Genomic DNA, 15,749 nt, shown 5'->3' on the forward strand with positions numbered 1-15,749 from the left:
CTCTGCCTCCCGGGTTCAAGCACACCACCATGCCTGGCTAATTTTCACCTCTACTTTCTGATCTCATCTCTTCCACCTTCCCTCAACCACGGGCCTCCTCGTAGGTCCTCTCACATGCCAGGCACCATCCTGCCGCAGGGCCTTTGCACTGGCTGTGTCCTCTGCCTGGACACAGGCTTCATCCCTCCCCTCCTTTGAGGCTTTGCTCAACCGCCACCTCCTCAGTGAGGGCTTCCCTGATTACCCCATAGAAAACTGTAACACACTCACCCTCACACTTGCATGCTACCTTTCCTGTTTTTGTTCTTTTTGAGACAGAGTCTTGCTTTGTTGCCCAGGCTGGAGTGTAGTGGCGTGATCCTGCTCACTGCAACCTCCGCCTCCTAAGTTCAAGTGATTCTCCTGCCTCAGCCTCTGGAGTAGCTGGGATTACAGGTGCACCATGCCCAGCTAATTTTTGTATTTTTAGTAGAGACAGGGTTTCACCATGTTAGCCAGGATGATCTTGATCTCCTGACCTTGTGATTCACCCGCCTTGGCCTCCCAAAGTGCTGGGATTACAAGCGTGAGCCACCAGGCCAGGCCTTTTTTTTTTTTTTTAAACTAACTGTCTACTGTCACAAGAATGGAGCTCTTTTGAGGATGGTTGCTTGTGTCTTTTTTTTTTTTTTTTTTTTTTTTGAGACGGAGTCTCGCTCTGTCACCCAGGCTGGAGTGCAGTGGCTGGATCTCAGTTCACTGCAAGCTCCGCCTCCCGGGTTCCCGCCATTCTCCTGCCTCAGCCTCCCGAGTAGCTGGGACTACAGGCGCCCGCCACCTCGCCCGGCTAGTTTTTTATATTTTTAGTAGAGACGGGGTTTCACCGTGTTAGCCAGGATGGTCTCGATCTCCTGACCCTGTGATCCGCCCGTCTCGGCCTCCCAGAGTGCTGGGATGACAGGCTTGAGCCACCGCGCCCAACCCCGCTTGTGTCTTCTTCACAAAAGAACACTGCCTGGAATATAGGATATGATCAGGAGAATCTGCTGAAGGAAGACATGGCTTACCTCTTGGGGTCGGGACAAAAACACAAGCGGCCTGTGAAATACAGATGTGTACACGCTGTCGTCATGCAGAGAGGGAGGGTGTCCCGGACGCAGAGCAAAGACCACAAAGATTTAATTTAAAATCACAGTGTCTCAGCTGGAATGCCCCGTCCATAGGGGGCACCCTTGCAAATTAAAAGTTCCTCAAGGGGCCCCTCCAGGCCCAGCAGCAAGCGGTGAGCAGGGCCCAGCTGGGGGTCTGGCTGGCCCCTGGCCTCTCCATGTGATTCCGGAGAGGAGGACCAGCTCTCAGGTGCTAGCTGGGACAGGTTCTGCCACTGGCGCTGCTTCTACAGGCTCCTTCTGCACCAGCGTGGGCTCATCCTCACCGTCCTGGGGAGGGTGGACCAGAACCTTGTCTAAGATGCCGAACTCCTGGGCCTCCATGGGGCTCATGTAGCGGTCCCTCTCCATGGCGGACTCTGGTGGGGAAGCAGGAGGTGATACACATTAGGGTAACAGCAGAGACCCGGGGCCAGGTCTGGTTCATGTTTTGGCCTGAATGTTTGTGCCCATCACCCCAAGTTCGTATGTTGAAGCTCCAACCCCCAGTGGGATGGGATTTGGAGATGGGGTCCTTGGGAGGTCTTTAGGGAGAGATGGGGTCGGGGCCCCCGATGGGATTAATGGCCTTATAAGAGGAGACACGAGTGCACTTGCTCTCTCTCCACCATGTGAAGACACAGGGAGAAGGCGGCTGTCTGCAAGCCAGGAAGAGAGCCCTCACCAAGAACCACATCAGCCAGCACCCTGACCTTGGACTTCTCAGCCCCCAGAACTGTAAGAAATAAATCTCTGTGGAGGTCCGTGGTGTTTTGTTAAGCAGCTCAAGCTGACTGAGACATGCCCTCATTCTGCAGTGCCTCGGTTTCCCCTAGGTATCAGTAGAATACCAATTTCAATTTTGTTTTTTAAAAAATTGTTTCTGGGCCAGGCACAGTAGCTCACACTTGTAATCCCAGCACTTTGGGAGGCATGGCCAACATGGTGAAACTCTGTCTCTACTTAAAATACAAAAATGAGCCAGGTGTGGTGGCAAACACCTGTAATCCCAGCTACTGGGGAGGCTGAGGTAAGAGAATCACTTCAATCCGGGAGGTGGAGGTTGCAGTGAGCTGAGACTGCACCACTGCCCTCCAGCCCGGGTAACAAAGCGAGACTCCATCTCAAAAAAAACACAAAAACTGTTATTGATGTATCGTATACACCCAGGAAAGGGCATGATTCGTCAGTGTCTGGTGGGATGGATTTTCAGACTGAACATACCCTACAGGACCAGCACCCAGACCAAGAGATGGAATATTGCCAGCAGCCCTGAAACCCTACTTGGGCCCACAACAGTCACTAATCCTTGCCACCCCCTCCCCGTGCCCCAGAACAACCACTCTTCTAACGGCATAAATTAGCTCTGCTTGTTTTTATGATTTAAATAAATGGAATCACAGAGTGTTTATTCTTCTTTCATGCAATATTATATTTGCAAGATTCATATGTGATGCTGTGGCACATTCACTTTTTTTTTTTTTTTTTTTTGAGACAGGGTCGTGCTCTGTAGCCCAGGCTGGAGTGCAGAGGTGGGATCTCAGCTCACTGCAACCTCCACCTCTCAGGTTCAGGCGATTCTCATGCCTCAGCCTCCTGAGTAGTTGGGATTACAGGTGCGCACCACCATGCCCGTCTAATTTTTGTATTTTTAGTAGAGACAGGGTTTCACCGTGTTGGTCAGGCTGGTCTCAAACTCCTGACCTCATGATCCACCTGCCTCAGCCTCCCAAAGTGCTGGTATTACAGGCATGAGCCATGGGGCCCAGCAAAATTTTTTTTTTCTTTTTTTTTTTTGAGACAGTCCGGAGCTTCGCTCTCTCGCTGAGGCTGGAGTGCAGTGGTGCGACCTCTGCTCACTGCAAGCTCTGCCTCCCGGGTTCACACCATTCTCCTGCCTCAGCCTCCCGAGTAGCTGGGACTACAGGTGACCGTCACCACGCCCAGCTAATTTTTTGTATTTTCAGTAGAGAAGGGGTTTCACCATGTTAGCCAGGATAGTCTCAATCTCCTGACCTGATGATCTGCCCGCCTCGGCCTCCCAAAGTGCTGGGATTACAGGCGTGAGCCACCGTGCCCAGCCTATTTTTTTTATGAGATGGGGTTTCACTATATTGCCCAGGCTGGTCTTGAACTCCTGAATTGAAGTGATCCTCCCACTTTAGCCTCCCAAAGTGCTGGGATTGCAGGTGTGAGCCACCGCACTTGTCCTCATTTTTTGATTTTAATAAAATTATGGCTGGGCGTGGTGGCTCACACTTGTAATCCCAGAACTTTGGGAGGCTGAGGCAGTTGGATCACTTGAACTCACAAGTTTGAGACCAGCCTGGGCAACATGGTGAAACCCCGTTTTTACAAAAAGTACAAAAAATTAGCCAGGCATGGTGGTGCATCCCTGTAGTCTCAGTTACTGAGGAGGCTGAGTCAGGAGAACTGCTTGAGCCCAGGTGGCAGAGGTTGCAGTGAGCCGAGATCATGTCACTACATTCCAGCCTGAGCGACAGAGCCACGCCTTGTCTCAAAAAAAAAAAAAAAAATTAGCTCACTGTAACCTCAAACTCTCATATATTCCACAGATCCTCCTGCCTCAGCCTCCTGAGTAGCTGGGGACTAAAGGCATGAGCCACTATGCCTGGCTAATTTTTAAAATTTTTTTTTTTTTTTTTTTTTTTTTTGAGACGAAGTCTTGCTCTTGTGACCCAGGCTGGGGTGCGATGGGGCAATCTTGGCTTGCTGCAACCTCTGCCTCCTGAGCTCAAGCAATTTTCCTGCCTCAGCCCCGCCGAGTAGCTGGGATTACAGGTGCCTGCCACCAGACCAGGCTAATTTTTTTTTTTTTTTTTCTTTTTTTTTGAGGCAGAGTCTCGCTCTGTCGCCCGGACTGGAGTGCAGTGGCCAGATCTCAGCTCACTGCAAGCTCCGCCTCCGGGTTTACGCCATTCTCCTGCCTCAGCCTCCTGAGTAGCTGGGATTACAGGCGCCCGCCACCTCGCCCGGCTAGTTTTTGTATTTTTAGTAGAGATGGGGTTTCACCGTGTTAGCCAGGATGGTCTTGATCTCCTGACCTCGTGATCCGCCCGTCTCGGCCTCCCAAAGTGCTGGGATTACAGGCTTGAGCCACCGCGCCCGGCCGCAGGCTAATTTTTGTACTTTTAGTTGAGATGGGGTTTCACCATGTTGGCCAGGCTGGTCTAGAACTCCTGATCTCAGGTGATCCACCCCGCCTCGGCCTCCCAAGTGCTGGGATTACAGGCGTGAGCCACCGTGCCCAGCCTATTTTTTTTATGAGATGGGGTTTCACTATATTGCCCAGGCTGGTCTTGAACTCCTGAATTGAAGTGATCCTCCCACTTTAGCCTCCCAAAGTGCTGGATTGCAGGTGTGAGCCACCGCACTTGTCCTCATTTTTTGATTTTAATAAAATTATGGCTGGGCGTGGTGGCTCACACTTGTAATCCCAGAACTTTGGGAGGCTGAGGCAGTTGGATCACTTGAACTCACAAGTTTGAGACCAGCCTGGGCAACATGGTGAAACCCCGTTTTTACAAAAAGTACAAAAAATTAGCCAGGCATGGTGGTGCATCCCTGTAGTCTCAGTTACTGAGGAGGCTGAGTCAGGAGAACTGCTTGAGCCCAGGTGGCAGAGGTTGCAGTGAGCCGAGATCATGTCACTACATTCCAGCCTGAGCGACAGAGCCACGCCTTGTCTCAAAAAAAAAAAAAAAAAATTAGCTCACTGTAACCTCAAACTCTCATATATTCCACAGATCCTCCTGCCTCAGCCTCCTGAGTAGCTGGGGACTAAAGGCATGAGCCACTATGCCTGGCTAATTTTTAAAATTTTTTTTTTTTTTTTTTTTTTTTTTTGAGACGAAGTCTTGCTCTTGTGACCCAGGCTGGGGTGCGATGGGGCAATCTTGGCTTGCTGCAACCTCTGCCTCCTGAGCTCAAGCAATTTTCCTGCCTCAGCCCCGCCGAGTAGCTGGGATTACAGGTGCCTGCCACCAGACCAGGCTAATTTTTTTTTTTTTTCTTTTTTTTTGAGGCAGAGTCTCGCTCTGTCGCCCGGACTGGAGTGCAGTGGCCAGATCTCAGCTCACTGCAAGCTCCGCCTCCCGGGTTTACGCCATTCTCCTGCCTCAGCCTCCTGAGTAGCTGGGATTACAGGCGCCCGCCACCTCGCCCGGCTAGTTTTTGTATTTTTAGTAGAGATGGGGTTTCACCGTGTTAGCCAGGATGGTCTTGATCTCCTGACCTCGTGATCCGCCCGTCTCGGCCTCCCAAAGTGCTGGGATTACAGGCTTGAGCCACCGCGCCCGGCCGCAGGCTAATTTTTGTACTTTTAGTTGAGATGGGGTTTCACCATGTTGGCCAGGCTGGTCTAGAACTCCTGATCTCAGGTGATCCACCCCGCCTCGGCCTCCCAAAGTGCTGGGATTACAGGCGTGAGCCACTGTGCCCAATTTTTAAATTTTCTACGGAAATGGGGTCTCCCTATGTTGCCCAGGCTGGACTCGAACTCCTGGGGTCAAGTGATCCTCCTACCTTGGCCTCCCAAAGTGCTAGGATTACAAATGTGTACCACCACACCTGGCTAAGCTGATTTTTTTCTTTTATTTTTTGAGATAGTCTTGCTCCGTGACCCAGGCTGGAATGCAGTGGTACAAACTCAGCTCACTGAAACCTCCACCTCTCAGGTTCAAGCGATTCTTGTGCCTCAGCCTCCAGAGCAGTGGGGATTACAGGTCCCCACCACCATAGTCAGCAAATTTTTATATTTTTAGTACAGATGGGGTTTCACTACGTTGCCCAGGCTGGTGCTGAACTCCTGGCCTCAAGTGATCCACCTGCCTTGGCATCCTAAAGTGTTGGGATTACAGGCATGATCCACCATGCCCAAGGATATTTTTAAAGGGCTTAGAACAGTGTTTCTTGGCTGGAGGCAATTCTGCTCACCAGGGAACACTTGGTGATGTCTGGAGACATTTCTGGTTGTCACAGTTGGAGGAGGGTACTGGCGTGGAGTGGGTGGAGGCCAGAATGCTGCCATACATCCTGCAGTGCCCAGGATGGTCCCATCCCAGAGAATGATCCAGCCCTGAAAGTCCACAGGGCCCAGCTGGAGAAGCCCTGGCTTAGAACAACGCCTAGTCCGCCTGTGCATGGACCAGGATGAAATAAAGGAGGGTGCTCACCGATCACCTGCAGGCTCTGTTTGGTGTGCTTGGCATAGATGTTATAGAGTTGCTTCTTGAGCTTCATGATCTCCTCTGCCTGGATGGCAATGTCTGTGGCTTGGCCCTGAGGGACGTCCAAGGGGAGTGAGGGGGTAAAGGTTGGCATCAGTGTCAGCCCCTCACAGGGAGGTTGGAGGTGGTACTCAGGAGCCCTCCCTGGGCTTTGGGCTTCTGGTTTGAGGTTGGTGGGTTGGGGTTCTGTAAATCCCCTGATATCCTGCTTCAATCTTGCCACCACCAGGAAGGCTTTCTGACTGGATTAAGTATATTTTCTTATTTTCTGCATCTGAAGCCTTGCAGACTGGGAGGAACAGTGTCTCTCTGTCTTGCATTAGCTAAACCTTTTTTTTTTTTTTTAGAGATGGGGTCTTGCTAGGTTGCCCAGACTGGTCTCAAACTCCTGGCCTCAAGTGATCCTCCCATCTTGGCCTCCCAAAGTGCTGAGATTAAAGACATGAGCCATCATGCCCAGTTGTAGTCTTGCTTTTTTTTTTTTTTGAGACAGGGTCTTCCTCTGTTCCTAGGGCTGGACTGCAGTGGTGCAAGACAGCTCATTGTAGCCCTGACCTCTCAAGCTCAATCCTCCCACCTCAGCCTCCTGAGTAGCTGGGACCAGGGGCAAGCATAACTATGCCTGAGTCATTTTAAAATTTTTGGTAGAGATGGGGTCTCACCACTGCCCAGGCTGGTCTTAAATTCTTGGCCTCAAGTGATCCTCCTGCCTTGGCCTCCCAAAGTGCTGGGATTACAGATGTGAGCCACTGTGCCTGGCTGAAGCTAATTCTTAAGAGATAGCAAACAACTCCTGAGTGTACTTTCTTTTTTTTTCTTTGTTGTTTTGAGACAGAGTCTTGCTCTGTCATCCAGGCTTGAGTGCAGTGGCGCCATCTCAGTTCACTGTAACTTCCACCTCCTGGGTTCAAGCGATTCTCCCGCCTCAGCCTCCCAAATTAGCTGGGATTACAGGTGTGCACCACCACGCCCAGCTAATTTTTGTATTTTTAGTAGAGACGGGGTTTCACCATGTTGGCCAGGCTCGTCTCGAATTCCTGACCTCAAATGATCCACCTGCTCTGGCTTCCCAAAGTGTTGAGATTTACAGGCATGAGCCACCATGCTGGGCCTTTTTTTTTTTCAAATAGAGATGAGGTCTCATTATGTTCCCCTGGCTGGCCTCGAACTCCTGAGCTCACATGATCCTCCCACCTCTGTCTCCCAAAGTGCTAGGATTACAGGCCTGAGCCACCACGCCCAGCCTGCACATTTTAAGACATCCACTCCCACTCCTGACTTCCGCCCAGTCAGTCCTTTTGTCTAAACCCTGTCCTGAATCCTGACAGCAGCTCGTGTGTCTGGCACTCACCCGGGCGCCTCCTGAGGGCTGGTGGATCATGATACGGGAGTTGGGGAGCGAGTGGCGCATGCCCGGGCTGCCGGCGGCGAGAAGCAGGGAGCCCATGCTGGCGGCCTGGCCCACGCACCAGGTGCAGATAGGGTTGAGGATGTACTGCATCGTGTCGTAGATGGCCAGGCCTGCGGTCACCACACCACCTGTGAGTGGGGGAGCAAGTGAGGGGCTGGACCAGCTCCCCCAACCCTTTTCCTATTTCATCTCCTAATCCTGGGGAGGGTGGAACAGATGCAGCCCCCTTCCTTTTTTAAAAATTAAGACCGCTGGGCATGGTGGCTCACGCCTGTAATCCCAGCACTTTGGGAGGCCGAGGCGGGAGGATCACGAGGTCAGGAGATCAAGACCATCTGGGCTAACACGGTGAAACCCCGTCTCTACTAAAAATACAAAAAATCAGCCGGGCGTGGTGGTGGGCGCCTGTAGTCCCAGCTACTCGGGAGGCTGAGGCAGGAGAATGGCGTGAACCCGGGAGGCGGAGCTTGCAGTGAGCCAAGATCGCACCACTGCACTCCAGCCTGGGCGACAGAGCAAGACTCTTGTCTCAAAAAAAAAAAAAAAAATTAAGACTGGGTTTCACTATGTTGCCTAGGGTGGTCTCGAACTCCTGGGCTCAAGCGATCCTCCCAAAGTGTTGGGATTACAGATGTGAGCCACCACGCCTTGCCAGAAGCAGCTATATATATATATATATATTTCGAGACAGAGTCTCACTCTGTCACCCAGGCTGGAGTGCAGTGGTGCGATCTCGGCTCACTGCAATCTCCACCTCCTCATGCAATTCTCCTGCCTCAGCCTCCTGGGTAGCTGGATTATAAGTACGCCACCACGCCTGGCTAATTTTTTTTTTTTTTTTGAGACAGAGTCTGGCTGTGTTGCCCAGGCACGATCTCGGCTCACTGCAAGTTCTGCCTCCCGGGTGCACTCCATTCTCCTGCCTCAGCCTCCCAAGTAGCTGGGACTACAGGCACCCGCCACCACGCCCAGCTAATTTTTTTGTATTTTCAGTAGAGACTGGGTTTCACCATGTCAACCAGGATGGTCTTGATCTCCTGACCTCGTGATCCGCCCGCCTCGGCCTCCCAAAGTGCTGGGATTACAGGCGTGAGCCACTGTGCCCGGCCAATTTTTGTATTTTTAGTAGAGATGGGATTTTACCATGTTGGCCAGGCTGCTCTCAAACTCCTGACCTCAAGTGAAGCCCGCCTCGGCCTCCCAAAGTGCTGGAATTACAAGCGTGAGCCACCGCGCTCAGCCTAGAAGCAGCTCTTTAAAGCGAGGTTCATAAACACAAATGCTTCCAGGGGTTGGGAGGTGACAAAAACAGATGACACAGGCCAGGTGCAGGCAAAAGGAAGAGTGCTTGCTTTACAATGTGCTGACTCTTGCCACATGTGCCAGTGGACCCACGGGACCAGATCTACTAAATTTCCAAGAGAAACTAGAAATCAGGCCAGGCGTGGTGGCTTATGCCTGTAATCCCAGCACTTTGGGAGGCCGAAGTGGGTGGATCACTTGAGCTCAGGAGTTCGAGACCAGCCTGACCAACATGGTGAAACCTCACCTCTACTAAATACAAAAAATTTGATGGGCATGGTGACACATGCCTGTAATTCCCAGCTACTTGGGAGGCTGAAGCTGGAGAATCGCTTGAACCCAGGAGGCAGAGGTTGCAGTGAGCCAAGACTGCGACACTGCACTCCAGCCTCGGTGACAGAGCGAGACTCTGTCTCAAAAAAAAAAAAAAAGGCCTCAATTGTAAGTGCTCAATCCAAATTGACTACTTTTTTGGGGGAGGGGAAAAATCTACCAATTATTATTATTATATTTGAGACGGACTCACTACAGCCCCCGACCTCGTGGGCTCAAGTGATCCTTCTCCCTCAGCATCCTGAGTTGCTGGGACTACAGGCACGCGTCACATCTTTGTACTTTTTTTGTAGAGATGGGGGTCTCACTATGTTACCCAGGCTGGTCCTGAACTCCTGAGCTCACGCAATTTGCCCACCTCAGGCTCCCGAAGTGTTGGGATTACAGGTGAGAGCTATCGTGCCCGGCCTAAAATCTACAATTTTTTTTTTTTTTTAATTTACAATTTTTAAATGTCAGCCAGGTCAGGTTGGCAGAACAGTATGTGCAGGATCAAAGAGGCCACATCCTGACTTGTGAACCGAGGCTCAAAAGCCAGCAACAGGCACCTTTTGGCGGTTTCAAGCCAGTTCTGGAACTCTGACGCTCTGCACCCTTTCCCAGAGAGAGAACATCCCTGACCCGGGAATCTGGTCCCCTGACGAGCGCCCTGGCACCCAGGAAAGCCCCTGCTCACCAGGGCTGTTGATGTACATATGGATGGGCTTCTTGTTGCTCTCGGACTGCAGGAAGAGGAGCTGTGCGATAACAAGGCTGGCAACGCTGTCATCGATCTGCAGGTGGAGAGGGCACGGGTGTTCCCAGATTCGGGGCGGGGAGAGAGAGTTTTAAGGCTGCTGGGGATGGGTCAGAGAACCAGGGAGGGGGACCAGGGCCTAAACAGAACGGGTGGGGAAGAATTTAGGACCCAGAAGCGGATGGGGAGAGAGTAGTGGCTAGGACCCGGGGGAGCTCAGGACACAGGAAAGGAAAGGGTCAGAACGGCTGAGGAGAGTCTAGCGCGTCGGAATGAGGAGAGCGGTGCCAGGTGTCAGGAAGGCAGTGGGAGCTCAAGAGGCGAGGAGCAGAGGGGAAGGCATAAGGAGCGGGTGGGGAGACCGGGAGCCAGGAGGGGAGTCAGAAGGAGAGGGAAGGGGGTTGGAAGGGGAGCGGAGCCTGGGGAAAGAAAGTCTGGGGGCAGGGAGGGAGGGGCGCAGGGGGTCTGGGCAGGCGCTTGGGAGAGTCCTGGGGAGGGTCCCGGCGCGCTCACCGGGCCCATGACGCACACGATGCGCTCCCGCAGCAGCCGCGAGTAGATGTCATAGGCGCGCTCGCCGCGACCCTGGGGGTAGAAAGATGTAGGTGAGGGGTCGCGGGCAGCCCCCCCGATCCCCACCCAGCCCGGAGCCCCCGGGCCGTGTCCCCGCCCGGCCGCCGTACCGTCTGCTCCACCACGATGGGAATGAGCGGGAGAGCCCGGGCCGCCGTCGCGTGCAGGCTCCGCTGCAGGGCCAGGCCGTTTTGGGGTGTCCGCTGCGGCGGCCGCTGCGCTGGAAAGTGAGCCGCGAGGCGAGGCCCCAGCGCGGGGTACCTGCATGCCGCCACCCTGGCCCCCCCCACTAATATTGCGGGCCACATCCCTCCACACGCCCCGGTCGGCTTCCGTTCGATGGCGGAACTACAACTTCCGGCGTGCTTTGCGCCTAGGAGCACGCTCGCTAGGCCGCCCACTTCCGGGAGTGTGGGCGGCCGCCGTTAAGGGTGGGGCGGGGCTAGGGTCGGAACCTGAAAGGGAGGAGCCAGTGAAGTAAATAGAGTGGGCGGGGCTGGAGAAGCTTTAGAGTCCAGAGTTCCAGTCCCCTTACCGATCAATTCGTCTTCGTTTTCTTTTTTTTTTTGAGGCGGAGTCTCGCTCTGTCGCCCAGGCTGGAGTGCAGTGGCCGGATCTCGGCTCACTGCAAACTCCGCCTCCTGGGTTCATGCCATTCTCCTGCCTCAGCCTCCCGAGTAGCTGGGACTACAGGTGCCCGCCACCTCGTCCGGCTAGTTTTTTGTATTTTTTTAGTAGACACGGGGTTTCACTGTGTTAGCCAGGATGGTTTCGATCTCCTGACCTCGTGATCCGCCCGTCTCGGCCTCCCAAAGTGCTGGGATTACAAGCTTGAGGCACCGCGCCCAGCCTTTTTTTTTTTTTTTTTTGAGACGAAGTCTTGCTCTGTCACCCAGGCTGGAGTGCGGTGGCACGATCTTGGCTCACTGCAACCTCTGCTTCCTGGATTCAAGCCATTCTCCTGGCTCAGCTGCCCCAGTAGCTGGGATTACAGGCACACACCACCACACCCAGCTAATTTTTGTATTTTTAGTAGAGACGGGGTTTCACCATGTTGGCCAGGCTGGTCTTGAACTCCTGAACTCTTGATCCTCCCACCTCGGCCTCCCAAAGTGCTGGGATTACAGGCATGAGCCACTGCGCCTGGCCTCGTCTCCGTTTTCTACTGTTTCTGCTTTATTTTATTTATTTTTATTTTTTTGAGAGAGAATCTCACTCTGTGGCCCAGGCTGGAGTGCAGTGGCGCCATCCTAGCTCAATGCAGCCTCAAATTTCTGGGCCCAAGCGACCCTCCCTCCCACCTTGCTCTCCAGAGTAGCTGGGACTACAGCTGTGCACTACCACATCTGGCAAATATGTATATATTAGAGATGGAGTCTTACTATGTCACCCAGGCTGGTCTCAAACTCCTGGCCTCAAGTGATCCTCCTACCTTGGCCTCCCAAAGTGCTGGGACTACAGGCGTGAGCCACCACACCCCACTTTTTCCTTATTTTAAAAATAGCTGCAGGGTTGGGCACGGTGGCTCACGCCTGTAATCCTAGCACTTGGGGAGGCCAAGGCGGGCGGATCACGAGGTCATGAGATCGAAACCATCCTGGCTAACCCGGTGAAACCCCGTCTCTACTAAAAATACAAAAAATTATCTGGGCGAGGTGGTGGGCGCCTGTAGTCCCAGCTACTCAGGAGGCTGAGGCAGGAGAATGGTGTGAACCCAGGAGATGGAGCTTGCAGTGAGCCGAGATCGTGCCCCTGCACTCCAGCCTAGGTGGCAAAGCGAGACTCTGTCTCAAAAAAAGAAAAAAAGAAAAAAAACTGCAGTGTTCCCACAGCTCATCTTGGAAGAGGGGTCCCAGAGAGGACTTAGCCTGGATCTTGGCCTTGAAGAGCTTCCAGTCTGCTGTGGCCGATCTCCTCATTCATTTTTTGGCCACCTGTGGAGTAGAGCGAGGGACTCCAGTCTGTGGGAGCCCAGAGAAGGGTGTTGCGGATTCTGCCTGGAGATCAGACTGGAAAGCTTTCCTAGGAGAAGCGGGTATTGGAATTGGGCTTTGAAGGATAAGTAGGAGTTTGTTAGCTGGGGAAAGGCATTTCCAGCAGAGGAAAAAGAATGGGCAAAAGGGTGGAAGTAGGAAGATTCCTGGTAATGTTGGGACTTCTGTTTTTTTGCCACACCTTCTCAAGGCAGATTCTTTTGCATCATTCAGTTCAATGTCACTATCTAAGATAGTGACACGGCTTCACTCCTCCACTCCTCCGGACGCTGCCCTGCGCCTCCTGCCTGCCCAGCCTCTGATGTGGGGTGGCGGGGTCCTCTTAGATGCCCTCCCTGTCTCCCTTTGTTTAATCAGCTTCATTTCTCCGCATTGCAACTGCTTTTCACTTTCTTCATTGTTAACAGCTCCCTAACGGGTACTCCAGTGTCACCCATGTCACTGTGACACACTGTCTCTTCTTCACTCTTCACTCTAAGAGATCCCCGAGAAAGCCAGTGTCACTACTTCATCCCCAAAATCTAGAATGGTGCCTGACACACAGTAGGTGCTCATGAAATGCACATTGAACCAAGAGATGAAGAGGTGATAAAGGAGATAGGTAAAAGGCAGAGGGCTTTGGAGGCATCTGCAGAGTGGGGATAATGATAACCTACCTCCTAGATTTGTGCAGAAGGTCCTCAGAAAGGGTCCAAAAATGTGTAAAAAGTGCCCAGTTTGAATTATTTATTGAGGTCTTAGATCAGGGACCATGGAAGTCTGAGAAATCCTCAAGTCCTCCCACATGGGGGTCTATTTGAAGTGGATTTTATTTTTTCTTTTTTTTGTGTGTGTGTGTGTGTGTGTGTGTTTTTTTTTTTTTTCCTGGGCAGTCCTTCCAATCACAGCAGGTTCAGGCGAGGTGTTGTGATGGCTCACGCCTGTAATCCCAGCACTTTGGGGTCCCAAGGCGGGTGGGTCACATAAGGACAGGAGTTCGAGACCAGCCTGACCAACACAGTGAAACTGTGTCTCTATTAAAAATATAAAATAATCTGGGCATGGTGGCGCATGCCTGTAATCCCAGCTACTTGGGAGGGTGAGTCAGGAGAATCACTTGAACCCAGGGGGCAGAGGATGCAGCGAGCCGAGATCGCGCCACTGCACTCCAGCCTGGGGAATAAGAGCAAAAACAAAACAAAACAAACCAACAAAAAAGAATCACAGCAGACTCCTGAAGTGGATTTTGATGTATAAGAAGGAGTTTACCAAACAGTAAGTGGTAGACTCTTTTTTTTTTGAGACGGAGTCTTGTCCAGGCTGGAGTGCAGTGGCACAATCTCGGCTCATTCCTAGCTCCGACTTCCGGGTTCACACCATTCTCCTGCTTCAGCCTCCCAAGTAACTGGGACTACAGGCACCCGCCACCACACCCGGCTAATTTTTTGTATTTTTAGTAGAGACGGGGTTTCACTGTGTTAGCCAGGATGGTCTTGATCTCCTGACCTCGTGATCCACCTGCCTTGGCCTCCCAAAGTGCTGGGATTACAGGCGTGAGCCACCGCACCCGGCCTGCCCAGCTCATTTTTGTATTTTTAGTAGAGATGGGATTTCACCATGTTGGCCAGGATGGTCTCGATCTCTTGACCTCAGGATCCACCCGCCTCTGCCTCCCAAAGTACTGGGATTACAGGCATGAGCCACCATGCCCAGCCGGTAGACTCTTTTTTTGTTTTAAGTCAGGGTCTCGCTCTGTCACCCAGGCTGGAGCACCGTGCTGCGATCAGAGCTCACTGCAGCCTTGAACCTCTGGGCTCAAGCTATCCTCCCACTTCAGCCTCCCAAGTAGCTAGGACTACAGGCACATGCTACCATGCCTAGCTAACTTAAAATTTTTTTGTAGAGACAGGGTCTCCCTATGTTGCCCAGGCTGGTCTTGAACTCCTGGACTTAAGTGATCCTCCTGCCTCAGCCTCCCAAACTGCTGGGATTACAGGCATGAACCATCATGCCGAGCTGTGCTGGACTCTTTTTTCTTTTGAGACGGAGTTTTGCTCTTGTTGCCCAGGCTGGAGTGCAGTGGCATGATCTCGGCTCACTGCAATCTCCACCTCCCCGGTTCAAGCGATTCTCCTGCCTCAGCCTCCCAAGTAGCTGGGATTACAGGCATGCACCACCACACCCAGCTAACTTTGTATTTTTAGTAATGACGGGGTTTCTTCATGCTGGTCAGGCTAGTCTCGAACTCCCGACTTCAGATGATCTGCCCGCCTCTGCCTCCGAAAGTGTTGGTATTATAGGCATGAGCCACTGTGCCCGGCCACTGGACTTTTTTTTTTTTTTTTTTCCTCTCTTTTTTGAGACGGAGTCTCGCTCTGTCGCCCAGCCTGGAGTGCGGTGGTGCAATCTCCGCTCACTGCAAGCTCCGCCTCCTGGGTTCACACCATTCTCCTGCCTCAGCCTCCCGAGTACTGGGACACTAGACTCTTAAACTTGATGCTGGGTACCCTAGATAAGAATAATTTTGTGCCCTCTGTAACCTTGAGGGGACTCCAGTCCGATGGGGAGATAGAAGAGGACACAGACACTCTGAGTTCTGTAGAATCAGGAGTAAGACAGAGGGAAGGAGTTGAAGGTGACAGAGTTAGGTGAATGTCTTGCAGGTTCACAAAGCAGAAAGCCCACATAGCAGCCAATGCTGGCAGGCAGGACCTCACAGTGGAGAGCCGGCATTTGGGCTCAGAGGGTGTTGGGCAGAGGTCTGGAATCTTACTTTTATTTCCAGCTAGGATTGAGGAAGTAGGAGGTATTTTTAGTAGAGATGGGATTTCACCATGTTAGCCAGGATGGTCTCGATCTCTTGACCTCAGGATCCACCCGCCTCTGCCTCCCAAAGTGCTGGGATTACAGGCATGAGCCACTACGCCTGGCCGGTAGACTCTTTTTCTGTTTTGAGTCAGGGTCTCACTCTGTCACCAAAAAAAAAAAAAAGAGTCTACCACTTACTGTTTGGTAAACTCCTTCTTATACATCAAAATTCACTTC

At 52.3% G+C, this 15,749-nt stretch overlaps 1 protein-coding gene across 1 annotated transcript; it reads right to left on the bottom strand.

The window, feature by feature from the left end:
* Window positions 1-1,135: 1,135 nt before the first annotated feature.
* On the bottom strand, window positions 1,136-11,157 carry CLPP (caseinolytic mitochondrial matrix peptidase proteolytic subunit). Its single transcript, XM_033200210.1, has 6 exons — window positions 10,842-11,157; window positions 10,672-10,743; window positions 10,099-10,195; window positions 7,728-7,915; window positions 6,323-6,428; window positions 1,136-1,507 (listed from the first exon to the last, which is right to left on the bottom strand). The coding sequence occupies exons 1-6, from the start codon at window positions 11,037-11,039 to the stop codon at window positions 1,335-1,337; spliced, it is 834 nt and encodes a 277-aa protein (XP_033056101.1). The 5' UTR covers window positions 11,040-11,157; the 3' UTR covers window positions 1,136-1,334.
* Window positions 11,158-15,749: the final 4,592 nt, after the last annotated feature.

The sequence above is a fragment of the Trachypithecus francoisi genome, unplaced genomic scaffold (genome assembly GCF_009764315.1).
Source record: "Trachypithecus francoisi isolate TF-2019V2 unplaced genomic scaffold, Tfra_2.0 Lachesis_group5, whole genome shotgun sequence".
NCBI classification, from domain to species: Eukaryota; Metazoa; Chordata; class Mammalia; order Primates; family Cercopithecidae; genus Trachypithecus; species Trachypithecus francoisi.